At 53.9% G+C, this 13,470-nt stretch overlaps 1 protein-coding gene across 1 annotated transcript; it reads right to left on the bottom strand.

Moving 5' to 3' along the window:
• Positions 1–725: 725 nt before the first annotated feature.
• On the bottom strand, positions 726–13,043 carry GUCY2D (guanylate cyclase 2D, retinal). The gene is made up of 18 exons (XM_006922348.1): positions 12,311–13,043; positions 11,920–12,224; positions 9,543–9,894; positions 9,122–9,206; positions 8,745–8,847; positions 8,244–8,345; positions 6,578–6,658; positions 5,013–5,222; positions 4,766–4,922; positions 4,067–4,216; positions 3,276–3,424; positions 2,576–2,739; positions 2,288–2,480; positions 1,851–2,025; positions 1,464–1,562; positions 1,227–1,321; positions 1,000–1,085; positions 726–819 (listed from the first exon to the last, which is right to left on the bottom strand). Exons 1-18 carry the CDS (start codon positions 13,041–13,043, stop codon positions 726–728), a joined length of 3,333 nt encoding a protein of 1,110 aa, XP_006922410.1.
• Between the last annotated feature and the right edge of the window lie 427 nt (positions 13,044–13,470).

The raw sequence follows: 13,470 nt of genomic DNA, 5'->3' as shown, positions 1-13,470 counted from the left end.
AGAAATCTTGGAAGGGAGTCATGGGGGTTTGCCTGGGAAGGGGAGAGTGGTGAATCAGTTTCTTGAAGGAGAGTAGAAGACAGGAAAGTTTCTGTTCTAAAAGAACTCTAATAAATAAATAAATAAATAAGTAAGTAAGTAAATAAGTAAATAAGTAAGTAAATAAATAAATAAATTATAGATAGATAGATAGATAGATAGATAGATAGATAGATAGATAGATAGGATAAGATAAAATAAATAAAATAAAATAAAATAAAAACTCTAGGGGCAGCAATCATCTTATCCTCTGATGAATGGTGCCTCCTAGACTTCTCTCTTGTGCAGTGCACAGCCTGGAGGGGTGGGGATAATGAAGTTGGTGTTAGAGGAGAGGTCACAGAAGGTCATGGTTACAGGAGTTCCAGGTCTGAATTCCTGGACCACTCCTGACCTATCAAACCTGAATCTGAGCGGCTGGTGCTTCCTGGTCAGAGAAAATCTCTGGGTTTAGGAACCAGCCTGGGCTCACTAAGTCTGAGAGAAACCACGACACCTGGCTTGGGTGGGAAGTTCTGCAGGCAAGGCTAGCCCTGGGGAAGAGGCGCCTGTCCCCAAAGAAGCACCTGTCCCCAAAGAAGCACCTCCTAGAGGTGTGTACCCCCCCCCCACTCCGAGAGTCTGAGGGGAGATTGGCAGCTGAGCGTGAGAGCTGAGAGCCAGGCAGCACCTGTTCTAGTCCGGCCTCACTTCCCGAAGAACTGGCCCGGCCTCGCCTTCTCCAGTTTCCTGCGCCGTTCGGGGGGGATCTCCTGCAGGTTGATGCCGTGATTGCTGGCCCTGTGTGGAGAGGGTGGTGGCCTCAGGGATCCGGAATAGGGGGTGGGAGGGCAGGGTCCTGGTCATCGCTACTTTGCAGCTGAACAGAGTCTGGCACAGGGCCGAAGGCTGAGAGTAGGGCCGACGCGGCCTGTGCCCATCCCTTGTAACTCGCCCCGCCCACCGATGCCGGCTCCTCACCCGGGTTGCAAGTCAGGCGGCTTGGGGATGGGCTTATGGAAGCCTCGTCTGCCCACCAGCCAGTACGTGTCCTCTGCACCCTTGCCCTGAGAAGACACGAGGAAGGGGAAGACGTAAGTGGGCTGGGGTGAGGGAGAGTAGATCTGGAGGTCTAAGTGGAATTGGGGTCGGGCGTGGCAAGCTGTGACTCTCAGCCTAGGCCCGGGACGCGGCGTGCCCTGCCTCACCTTTAGCTCCGTGAGGCCTCGCACCTCGGTCTGGAAGCCCTCGTCGAGAGCGCGGAGGATCTGTACGGTGCTCACGTTCACGTGGATGCGGTAAGCTGGAGCAACAGGGGACGCGTGAGCTTAGCACACTCACCTCTCACGCCCCTCTCCCCGCTGTTCCCCTCCCCACCCCACACACACCCAGCCCTGCGACGTTGCCCTACCTTCCCCAGCCCCTACCAACCCTATCACACTCACGCAGCCCTGTGGATTCCATGCGCGAGGCTGTGTTGACCGTGTCCCCAAACAGGCAGTACCGCGGCATGGTTAGGCCCACCACACCCGCCACGCATGGGCCTGCGGAGATGCACGGGGTTGACGGGAGGGCCAGGATTGGGCAGAAGTTGGCGGCTGGTTGGCACCTAGGGCCTCGGGAGACTTTAGCATCTCATAATCTCCACCGACTCCCCAAAGACACGCTCTCAAGCATATCCTCTCAATTACAACGGAGTGCCTGGTATGCAAAGATGGCTTCAAGACAAGCCACCCTTCCTCCCACTCCCCGAGTTTGCCTACTATCTGGGAAATTGGAAGCTTGGCCCTGGGGCGGGAGCTGGACTTGAGAGCTGAGAGGTGGGGAATTACCCGAATGCAGGCCAATGCGGATGCGCACAGGCACCTCAGGCATGTGGCGCATGCGGAAGGAGCCCACGGCGCTGAGGATATCCAGTGCCATGTTGGCGATCTCTGCTGCGTGTCGCTGCCCATTTCTCTGGGGCAGCCCGGAGGCCACCATATAGGCGTCCCCAATTGTCTCCACCTGAGGGATGGGGTTGTACGAATTCAGCACTGAGCACATCTCTCCCCCGAGGTGATTATTCCTTGTCGAGATGCCTAAACTGGGTTTAGTGAAGAGATTCTGGGGAACTCTCCAGCTGGGGGACTGAGCTGGGGACCGGCAAATGAGATGAGGAACCGGAGGGCTGGGAAAGTGAACTGGGCTGATGGCCTGAGGGCTGAGCAGGAAGGGCTGGGCTGGAGGCTGGTGAACCTGAGGGAGGGCTTGTTTCCACACAGCCCACCTTGTAGACATCGTGAGAGCCGATGATGGCATCAAAGAGCGTATAGAGGTCGTTAAGCAGGTCCACTACTTCGATGGGCTCACTCATGGCTGAGATGGTGGTAAAGCCCACTATGTCGCTGAAGTACAGTGTCACCTCCTCAAAATATTCAGGCTCCACAGGTGTCCCCATCTTCAGAGCCTCAGCCACAGACCTAGGGATGGCAGGTGGTGAGGTTATCTGGAGGCCACCCCAGTCTGGCTGGATTCCAGCTGCCCTCCCCACCCACCTCTCCCCATTGGCACGCACGGAGGGAGCATCTGCGTGAGCAGCTGGTCTGTTTTCTGCTTTTCCAGCTCTAGCTCCTCCGTGCGCTCTCTAATCAGGTCTTCCAGGTTACTGGAATACTGCTCTAGCATCCGCAGCATGGAGTCGATGATGTTGGTCTTCCGGCCCTTGTTGATGCTCTTGAACTAGTAGGAGGAGGAAGCTGGTGGGACTGCTGAGGACTTGGGCTGCCATGCCCCTCTCGTGTTTGTATTGTGCCTGATTCTCTCCACAACCCATTCATCTTCAATTCATCCAGCCACATCACCCACTCTACCCTCCAGGTTCTGGGCACTGTGTTTTCACACATTATTAGCAGGCACACAGGAAATGGGGGTTCCACAAAGTCAGCTGTTCATAGCTAGTAATAGACAGGTCACCAGAACCAACCCAGCCTTTGTACTCCCAGGCCAGGGTCTTTCTGCCACACTAGGCCAAGCACATACTTGGTTCTCAATAAATGTTGAGTTGAATTAAATATTTCTCTTGCCCAGAACGCCACTCTTGCTCCAAAGGCCTCCATAGTGCCTGTTCTAACTCTGCCCTCACCAAACCACCAATCTGGAGGCTATCTCTTAGCAAGTAACCTGGAAGTCAGAAATCCTGCCAACCTGCCTTCCTGCAGCCTCCCTAGGTTGCTGACAAGTGGCAAGCCAGCCCTTGCCCAATCCCAGCCTCTAACCAGGTCAAAGGTGCGGTCCATGGAAGGCCGAAGGTCTGGCTGCTCTGCCCAGCACTGTTTCATCAGCTGGATGCACTCCATGGGCGCCTGGTCCATGGAAACCAAGGGCCGACACAGTGGAGGAGGGCTCTGCACTTTCTGCACCACTTCTGCAGGCATGAGGGGACCATGAGAGGGAGTGTGCCAGAACAGAAGCCACCTCTGACTCTGGCCTGATTGTTGAAGCCCAAGATGGGAGAACTGGAAGGGAGTCTTTTAAATCAGAGCTTTGGTAGGTGGGAAAGTGTAGTGTGGAAGGGGGTTGCTGGGAGACCCTGAATCCTGGGGGGCAGGGGTCAGTAATAGGTGACAGGCAGAGACTAACATTTATTACACATGAGAAAAGTGAGAATTAGGGTGATCAAGTAGTTTGTTGAATCCTATAGATAAGTAATATGGATTTGAACCATATCCAGTTGTTCTCTTCCTCCCTTACCTTCACCCTGCTGCCTCCTTGAGGCTCCGAAGAACCAGAGAAGAGCCTGTTCCATCGGTTGGGGGAGCAGGTTGGAGTCCAAGATCAGAAGAAACCACTGAGGTCTGAGGTCTGAGGCTCCTAAGAGCCGCCTCCTCCTATCCTGACGCTTGGCTCTCTACTGCCCTGACCCTTCAGACCTCATCTTTAAGGGAGGCCCACATATTTAAGTCTCAGCCCTGGACTTCAGGGAAAAGAAGGAGACTGGGTCTGGCCGGGCTCTGCCTAACAGCAGGGTGCCTTTCTAGCCTAAACGCCAGGCAAGGAGCGGCCGTACCCTCGGGAGTCAGCTCCAGCATAGCATAGGGGGCGCTGCGGCACACGACCTCCTGCATGATGATGCCCAGACTGAAGACGTCGCCGGCCAGCGTTCCCCGGCGCTCCAGGGCTGGGTCTCGAAGCAGTTCTGGGGCTGTCCATAGCTGATCTGGGGTCGGGGAAGAGAGCGTGGGCACTTGGAGGGCCTCGGGGACGCTAGGGACAAACTTTCACCCCTCTCCAGAAAGCCCAGGCTCGCACCCACTCACCAATCCCCCAGCCTGAGTGTGGCCCCGCTGCCTGCAGCTGTCTCCAGGGCAAAGTACCAGAAACCCAAAGGAGATCTCAGAAAAAGCCCAGCCCTCACAAACAGGCCCCGCCCTTTAGACAATGCGGTGGCCAGAGAAGACTCCACCCCTTGGGCACAAGCCCCGCACTCAGGCGAAGCTCCTCTTAGAACAGACCAGGTTGCAAGAGCAGGAGCTCCGCCTCTCAGGCACAAGTCCCGCCCACTAACATGCCTTCACCTTCCCAGTCATACAGTCCACCCTCGTTTCAGAGGTCACAAGACCTTTTCAGAAGCAGAAGTCGTGTCCAGTGGTTGCAGGATGGAGAGAATGCGAGGGCAGAGGGAAGGAGGGAAGGAAGGAAGGGCCCTGGAAATAATAGGGATCCCGGGGGATGCTCGTCTGCGATAAAGGCAGCTGAGGAATCATACCCTCTGCGCTGGGAGGCTCTGGTAACACCTTCTGGGCTTCCAGCAATCGCCCGTGGCCGTGGTCGGTGACTTTAAGCACGAACCTCCCGTCTACCACGCAGTTCCGTGACTTAAGTCGCCCATGGGCCACACCTCGATGGTGCAGATATCTCATTCCCTGGAAGGGGTGGGGTAGGAGGCGACCTCAACCGGCGGCTCCCCTACCCTATCCACCCTGCACCTTCTCCACCCCCTCCCCCACAAGCACCTTGATAAGATCCAGTAAGAGGGAGGACTTAAACATCCAGTCCAGCTTTATGTCTCTCTGGGCGAGAAGGTCATGGAGGGAGCCCCTGGCACAGTGCTCTGAGACAACAGCCAGCATGCCTTCCCCGGGGGCCGCCGCGGTGCTGTCTGCTCCTCCCGCCAGGAAGAGCCCCAGGTAGAGGGCCACATTCTCGTGCCGGAGCTCTCTGAGCTGAAATGGGGAAAGTTAACAGGCATTTTCTGCCCTGGGAGCAAGGTGGGAAGGAGGCTATTATTCAGGTCTGTTTTTGAGTATCCGAACTCTGAAAATGGGATGAAAATGGTGAATGGAAGGTCTATAAGGTAGGTAGCGGGGCTTTCTTCTACAGATAACTTCTCTCTCTGGAAGACAGCATCCTCAAAGGCCACCGCTCAGATACTGAGTATGGTTTAGTTTAAAGTTATGAATGAAAAGACACCCTTGCACTAGTCTTCAGGATCCAAGCAGGTTCTGATTTATTAACCACCAGACTTCGAATTGCCCTGGTCTTAAGGAAAAACACCTCATGTAGAAGAAAGCCCTAGCTTCACCACCCTCCCATTCTGATGTAACAGCTTTTGAGGGGAGAACCAGGGAGAAGTTGCACTGCTTCTAAAAAACAATGTCATGTGCTGGTTACATGGTCCAAGGCTGCTTCGCTAGGTTACATCATTGCATCAGCTATGTCTGAGACTCCCACCCTCCCCAGGTTTGGGAAGTAGGGACTGAATAATCAAGCTCTGGTCCTAGAGAGCCATCAACAAGGCCACACCCATTCCACAGGACAGAGACCCTCACTATCTGGGCATGCTGGGAAAACAGGGGCTAGAAGGTGACTGGTGCCTTTTCTTGCTTTCCTTTAGTTCAATAAGAGGCTTCTTTTCATCTTAAATGCCTGCTGGTAAATGATGATTTAGTCCATTGACTCATCCAGGTAGTCACTTAAGTTATTTTGAAGCTATGACCAAGAGTTTCCATGGAGGCATCAGAGAAGGAGGACAGGCCAAGGCTGCATAGTAATTATTTTGGTCCTTCCAACCCTTGGGGGTAAGGGTTGGAAGGACCAAAATAAGCCAGTTTATAGCCTCTTTGCCAACTTTTCACTTCATTCAGTATGCATCAACTAGACCATTCCGCACGAATGGCCTGACAGAACTGGAAACCCATTTTTTATTTTCTATCATTCACTCACCAAACATTCATTGGATCTTTCTAATGTTCCAGACACTGTGCTGGGTACTGGAAATACAATGGAGTGGGCAGGGGGAAGCCCTTAGTCAGCTTACAGTCTAGTTAGGGAGGCAGATAAGAAATAATCAAGCACACAGATGGACATACAATTATAAATTATGACAAGTACATCAAAGGAAAAAACTAGTGTTGTGAGAAAGCATAATAGGAAACCTGCTTTAGAGGGAAGAGGACACTTCATTGAGACCTCTTGATTTCTCCCACATTGGGGCCTACCTCTGTACCCAGCTGCAAAGAGAAGGCAAGGAGGTAGAAATGATGGCCACCCCACACCCCGTCACTGGCTCAACTCTCACCTTGGAGAAGGCTGTCTTGGTTGCTGGGCGGATGGCTATGTGCTGATCCCCTGGGAATTTCTTCAGCCAAACCCAGTCTCCCTAAAGCAGAGATGGGAGTAGTGAACTCAGTTTCTTATATACCATGATGCAAAGAGCCCTAGAGCCCCCATTTCCACTGGCCCACTGCCCTAGAACACATCTTCCATGTGACAGAGGGCATCAGGAGCCAGGGGTCTGATGTCTGCCAGGCCACTTCACAGCTAGCTGGGTGAGAGTGTACTCCTGGGTAAAAGATACAGAAAGCCTGAATAGCTATCCTCCCACCCCAGATGTGCTCACCAACAGTCCTATTAAGCAAGACATTACCACCACGAATGTCTTTGAAATCATAACCCTCATCACCGTCTGTTGCAATGAGAGAACGCTGTGCTGGGAGTCAGGAGTTTGAGTACATCAGGCTTTATTACAGACTAACTGTGAAGTATAGGCAGCTCCCCTCCAGGCTCTGAGCCTCCTTGTCCTCAGCTGTTGGCAGGGTCGGTTCATGGGCATCCAATCTATGCAGTCACACAGGGCCCCAAAGGCTCGAAAGGACCTGAGTTTGGTTCAAAGACCTGCTGTTGTCATCTTGAATGAATAAGGGAAACTTCATTTTTTATTTTGTCCTAACCTTGTAGCTGGCCTTGTTTGTTGATAAGGGATTTGGATGAGAAAAGAATTTTGGGGGGTTGATACTGACTCCTAAAAAGCATTTCGAAATAAATGTGAAGAATTTTTGTCACAAAAACTGAGAGCTATGTTTAGTAAACAGAGCCAGAGACAGGGGACATTAACACTCTTGAAGGCACAGGGTAGTCCCATACAGGGAAAAACAACCTGCCCCAAGTGACAATAGTGCTCCTCTGAGAAATGACTGTGCTGGCCTCTAGGTGACATACTAAGAGTCTCTGCATTTTCGCTGTGACCTGACACACAGGAGCTCTAAATCTCCCCACCCCTCTTGATTAGCTAAGCTCTCTCTCAGCTCTCCCCGAATTTGTTCTCATTATCTCCTCTCTATCCCACCACATTAAGATTCGCTAACCCCCTAATTAAAGTCCTCATGCTCTTTTGTGACTTTCTTTTTCTCCTCTAAGGCTTGCTCTCCCTGAATCTGGTTGGAATTGGGTAGAAATGCTGAGTGGGGCCAAGATGTGGGTCTGGCTTGAGTGTGGGGTAGCTTCTCCTTGAAACGCCCCATCCTGAACAAATCATGTCCTGGAAATATTCTTTTTGTGACCAGGAGGCCACATCCCAGATGCCCCTCTGTCCCAACCTTTCTAGGGAGGCCTGTGCCCTTCAGTAACCTGAAGGCTTATCACTGACGGGGCAGGGCCAGGGGCTCCCAACAGGGTGGGGGATGGTCTCAGTGGCCACACCAGGATGCATGCCTCTCCCAGTACACTCCCCGGGCCAGTCGGACCTCCAGCCTCTGGGCCAATGTGATCAGCGTTTGAAGAGCCCTCGCCTGGATAATGGCTAAGGGAAAACCTTGGGGCAGGAAGGATTACCAGATGCTCCTCATTGAGAAATCCATGACCTCTCCCTAGATCCTGTTCTGGGCTCCTATCCCCATCTCCTGGAGCCTGCAGGATATGACATGACTCCAGGAATAGAGCTCAGTCTAGTTAGGGGTCAGGCTCACCTCATAGAGGCCAATGGTGGAGCTCTCCGGGACCTGGCTGGGGACGCTGCGAATGTCTGACACACTGCGAGCAGCCAGACTCGACCGACTGCCCTGGGCCACCTGGAGGGTAGAGGTCAATGCAAGGGGTCAAAATATACTCAAGAATCCTGTGAGGTCAGGCAGAGTTCTGGGGATTAAAGAGGGAAGGGGAAGAAATTTTAATTAAGGAAAGTGATAATGACATTACTTCCCAAGTGCACAGCACTTTGCATTTTACAAAACAAACATTCATTTTCTTGTTGGAGCTTCACACTGCCTCAGGAAAGCAGTCAGGACAGGGACTGTTACCCTCCTTGCACATGCGACAGTGCTGATCTCCAGAACTCAGACCTGGGACAGGGCTAGGGCGGAAACAAGATCCCCTTCCCAGGTGAGGCTGGAGTGAGGGCTGGCCCAGGCAGAGGACCAGATAGATCTACAGGGGAGGACAGCTGGATCCTGGCTCCCTGCCTCCCCCACCTTTCGAGAGCTGCCCCCTTGCGGGTGGAGGAAGGTGATGTCGTCCAAAGTCAGGATGATCTTGTTGGGGCCGGAAACCATTTGAATGTGAAGTAGCCGGTGCCTGGTAGGGGAAGGAGGTCGTCTCTGCAAAGGGGACTGAGGTCCATGAGAGGAGGCCAGCAGTGGATAATGTTGACTCAGGGGAGGGCAGCCATTCCCAAACCAGACATCCCCTGGAACTCTGCCAGCCCTCCAGGACCCCTTCTCCTCCCACCTTCCAAAGAAATCTCACTTCTTTCTTGAGTGGACCAAGCCTGCTGTCTTTGCTCCACGGTTGCATTTCTGGCAGGTAGAGAGGCAAACTCATTTCCTACTTACCTCAATTCCCTACTCACCTCACATAATGGGCCAGGAAGGCCCCTGTCAGCCCCATCCCAACCACGAGGAGGAAGCCGATAAAGACAAGGCCAGGCTCCACTCCTGGAGGGGCAGTGAGAAAAAGGAAGCTGAGGATAGACCGTGGAGGAAAGGAGGGAGATATGCAGTCATGTCAATTCCTAGAGGCTCCAGGAAAGGGAATGGGAGCCGAGAAAGGGAACTAGAGAAAGGTCATGGGTTTTGCAAAGGGGAGCATCTGGGAATGCTAGAGGGCTTTGGGGGCTCAGCAAGAGAGGGATCCTGCACAAGTCTTGGGTCTGAGAAGGACCTAAAAAGACCTCGAAGAGGAGTTATAGGAAGAGAGTTCACCCTCTTTCACCACTTTGTACAGGGGCCATGGTGATTGTCCCAGTGGGGGCTGGAGTGTTTTGCCCTCACCTCCGTTGCAGATGGTGTTTGGGTCGAACCAGCAGGAGGGGTCAGGCCCAGGCCCCTGTCCCCCTCTAGGGAAATGCACCGGGTTCCCAGCAGAGCGGAAGGAACCCCGGGTGGGGTCCAGCACGTATGTGGCGAATAGTCGGTCCCCTGCCTCATCTGTGTCCAGCACCACAAATGGGGCCTCCTCAGCTCCTCCCAGGACGCCACAAAAGCCTGAGACCTGGGCATTCTGGACGTGGCGGGCCACAGCTGCTCCGGACACCCAGCTGCCACCTACAGCTGCCCGAGCTCGTGCCACGCCACCGGCCAACAAGAAGACCGCATCATAGATGGTGCCAAAGAGTGGGGATACCTGGAGAAGGAGAGAAGAGGGCTCAGGGTTTGAGGTCACAGCCCATAAATAGACAGAGATTTACTGGCCTTCCTATTGTTTCACTGGGCTCTTCAAGCCCTTCAAGCCCTAGGATATTGACTGTTCACAGCACCAGGTTCCCTGTATTCCTCCCCACTGGCTCTCTCTTCCTCTCTCCCATGGGCTATCCCACCCCTTTCTCCACTGGCCTTCCCTCTTTTCAGGATACTTAGGCTCTTCTCACCATTGGTTCTAACTCTTTATTACCTACAGATCCTCTCTTCCCTTTCCTGTTGGTTGCCACTGAGTTACATTTTTAATATTATTATCTACCATTCACCTCAAAACCTTCTTTCCCATCTTTTAGTTAGCTTCTATTTTCAATTTTTTCTTCTTTTTGTTCCCCAAAGCCTCATCAAGCCTATTAGTCCCAGATCCCATCTTTCACAGTGCCAGGCACTATACAAAGCACTAAGGATATATTGGTATAAAGACAGAGTCCTTGTTTGGGAGAATCTTTCATCTAGTGGGGGAAACAGACAGGGATGTTAAGGCAATGCAATGAGTAAGGGTGGAGGTAACTGAGGGAGCTACAGAGACAGGAAAGAGGGACCCAACCCAGACTGGGGGAAAAGGAGACTTCCAGAAGAAGGGACCACCCCTCAGGGCATGAGTCAGAATTATCTGGGGGAGAGTTGGCTCAAGAGAGAGAGAACAGTACGCCTGCATCTATCTAGGGCAAGAGAAGCCACTGGGATGCTTTGAACAGAGGCGTGACACAATCAGATTTCTGAAGTTCAATCTGATTGTTGAGTGAAGAAAGGCCGGGGGTAGGTAAATGTTGAAACAGGGACCATTTGGGAAATTTTGTTTTGAGATTTGGGCCAGGATGCTGTGGCCTGAATGAGGGCAGTGACAGTGAGAATGGAGAAAGCGGGTGGATTCAAATGACCTTTAGGAAGTTAAAGTGACAGGACTTGATGTCTGGGTGTGGGGTAGGAGGGAGGGTTAGAGGAATCAAGGGTGACTCCCAGGTCTCACTCGGACACGCGGATGGAGGAAGGCTGTGCTCCTTACTGAGAACTGAAGAGTTTTTTTTCACCACTTTCTCCACTCTCTTTCTCCACCTTCCATCGCACCACTGTTCCTAACTCTTGCTTTCCTCCTCTTGCTGACTATTCCTATCCTTTCTCCCCATGGGCTACCCCAGATCCTCTTGGAGGAGACTAGGGGCATTGGTGGGGAATATTTTACCTCCCCACAACTCAAAGCCCTCTCTCATGTACAACTCTTTGAGTAGGGCCTTTGTAGACGTTAGTTTACTGCCCACCGACATCTAAATTCCCTTCTAAGTGGTTTGTAGCCTCTCTTTTATGAATAGGGAGGAGCTAGATAGTCTGAACTGGGATTCTGGGTTCTCAGGAAATCCTGAGTATTAGCTCATTGTTGGGAATAAGCTATGAATCTGAATGATTATGGAAGCTCCTGGCTTCGCCTAGGGACCTTTCTCATTCTCCAAAAGTTAAGACCACTAGATGAAGCCCCAGAGGGAACACCTCTGAACTGGGCATGGAGATTGGTTCTGCATGACCCCTCCTTCCTGCTCTCTTAAGAACATGAGCTGTTTATTATAGACTGTATGTTGTGGTGATACTGGAAGTGAATTTCTTTGAAGTAGACTGCAAAAGATGTTGTAGTATAGAGTTCATTAGAATTTGTTCCTTGGAGCTGGATGTGAGAGGTCTCATTGTAGTCTCTTTGGAAGCAATTCCAAGACACTAAGGTGCCCCAGGCAAGACCAGAACCTCTACATTACCCAAGAAACTCCAGAACAGATAATGCTGCTAGTTATTCTCTCTCTATTGGCATCCTCCTCCTCCCTCCCATTGATTCCATCCTCCTCTCATTCCATTAACTTTATCAGCTTCTCTTCCCATTGCCTCCAGTCTCTTCTCTCCTTTTTGGCTATCCTCTGCTTTCTTCCCCGGCTTTCCTCCTCTCTTCTCTCCTCCCTAGTCCCTCTACCTGTTGCAAATTAAGATCAGGGGGCAGCTCCTGATGCTCTTGGGCCCTGCGCAGGCTGTCCAGCACGCTGCCCCCAGGGGGACAGTGGCGCGTGAGGGTGAGCACCGCATCGTGGGCCCTGCGAAGCTGTGAGCTGTTGGCTAGCACGGCCAAGGTCTCCGGGCCTGGGGACAAGGCGTAGTGAAGCGTGTCAAAGGGCAGGAAGACCAGGGAGCCATCGGCCAGGCCCAGCTCCTCTGCAGCCTCCAGTAGGCAGCGCTGCTCCTCGCCGCCCAGCAGCACCGAATGCATCACCATGATCACTGCTGCGGACGGACACAGAGACTCCGCTTGCTGCTCTGCCCTCTGCCGGCGGGATCGCCGACCTCCCCGTCCCCTGCCTGGAGCCTACCTCGGACTTTGGGCCCGTCTTGGACCCTTCTCAGGGCCTCCCGAGCTCCAGACAAGTCCGAGGGCTCCATGGCGGTCACCAGGGCAACGGGCAGACCCCGGGCCCTCAATGCCGTGGCTAGTGAGCGTCCGGCTTCCACCCACAGGTCCTGGGGGGAGGTGATGAGGGCCACACGCGCCCAGCGGAAAGCGCGAAGGAGGGCGTAGAGGGCATCCGCCGCGGGCGTCACTGCGGGGGCCGTCGTGCCCGCCGCCCGTGTCCCCGGGCACCCCCAGGGCACCAGCGCAACCCCCGCCTCTTGGGCTAGTAGTTCAGCCGGCCGACAGGCTGCAGGGTTCACCGGACCCACGAGACCAGAGACACGGGCCAGGGCAGACGACACCGCCCCCAGCGAGCCAGGGGTCCGGCAGGGCTCCGGCAGGAGTGAGACCTCGAAGCGGGGACCGCCTTCCAGGGCTGGGTCTTGGTTCAGGCGGGTGGCAGCCAGGCGGGCGGCCAGGTCTGGGCGGGCGCGGGCGAAGATGGGGTCGCAGGCCCAGGGTCCTAGCACCCCCACTGTGAATACAGCGGAGAGGGCAGAGGGCGGCAGGAATAGCAGCAGCAGCAGTAGCCGAAGCCTAGGCCGGGGCCAGGGCAACGCCTGGAGGAGGCTGGGCGGGAATGGAGCCCACCGCTCCGGGGCGCAGAGGCGGGGGTTCCGAAAGCCACCCGCGAGGAAGACGCAGACGGTCATCGCCAGCGTCTGTGAGCATAAACATAGCAGGGAGAGCGGATGAACCCCCCCTCCCCGCTCAGTTCTCTCTGCAACCCCCAGTTTCTCAAAACCCAGTTAACCCATGGAGTAACTCCGCTTACACAGCCCCCACCTCAGGCTTAGAAGACTAGATGGGGGGTCAAGGGCATGACCTGGAAGCCTACCGCATCCCTGCTTTGTCCTGCTTCCTCTTACTCCCTTTTCTGTCCCTCCCCTCTCGTCAGAGCCATTACGGGTGAGTGGATACACGTCCACGCCCTCCTTAGACGCATTCCAGGCAGAAGGGACCCGAATCCATGCAGAAGGGCATTTGCCACTCACCAAAAAGTCCGTGGCTCGGGCCCAAGGCCGGGGTGAGGGGTCACACACCTTCTCACAGGTCTCTTTTGCAGTCAGGGACGGGGCG

Source organism: Pteropus alecto, unplaced genomic scaffold (genome assembly GCF_000325575.1).
Source record: "Pteropus alecto unplaced genomic scaffold, ASM32557v1 scaffold398, whole genome shotgun sequence".
Taxonomy (NCBI): domain Eukaryota; kingdom Metazoa; phylum Chordata; class Mammalia; order Chiroptera; family Pteropodidae; genus Pteropus; species Pteropus alecto.
The sequence above is the reverse complement of the archived record's forward strand: the minus strand, read 5'-3'. Positions and strand labels throughout refer to the sequence as shown.

What these genes read in the sequence shown, in the direction of transcription:
- GUCY2D (XM_006922348.1), bottom strand. Translation starts at nt 13,043, where the DNA reads ATGACCGTCTGCGTCTTCCTCGCGGGTGGCTTTCGGAACCCCCGCCTC. An exon ending in AGAGCCTCCCAGCGCAGAGG is followed by an intron (nt 4,217 to 4,765) that starts GTATGATTCCTC and finishes CCCCGACCCCAG; the next exon opens with ATCAGCTATGGACAGCCCCA. An exon ending in CCGCCTGACTTGCAACCCGG is followed by an intron (nt 820 to 999) that starts GTGAGGAGCCGG and finishes CTCTCCACACAG; the next exon opens with GGCCAGCAATCACGGCATCA.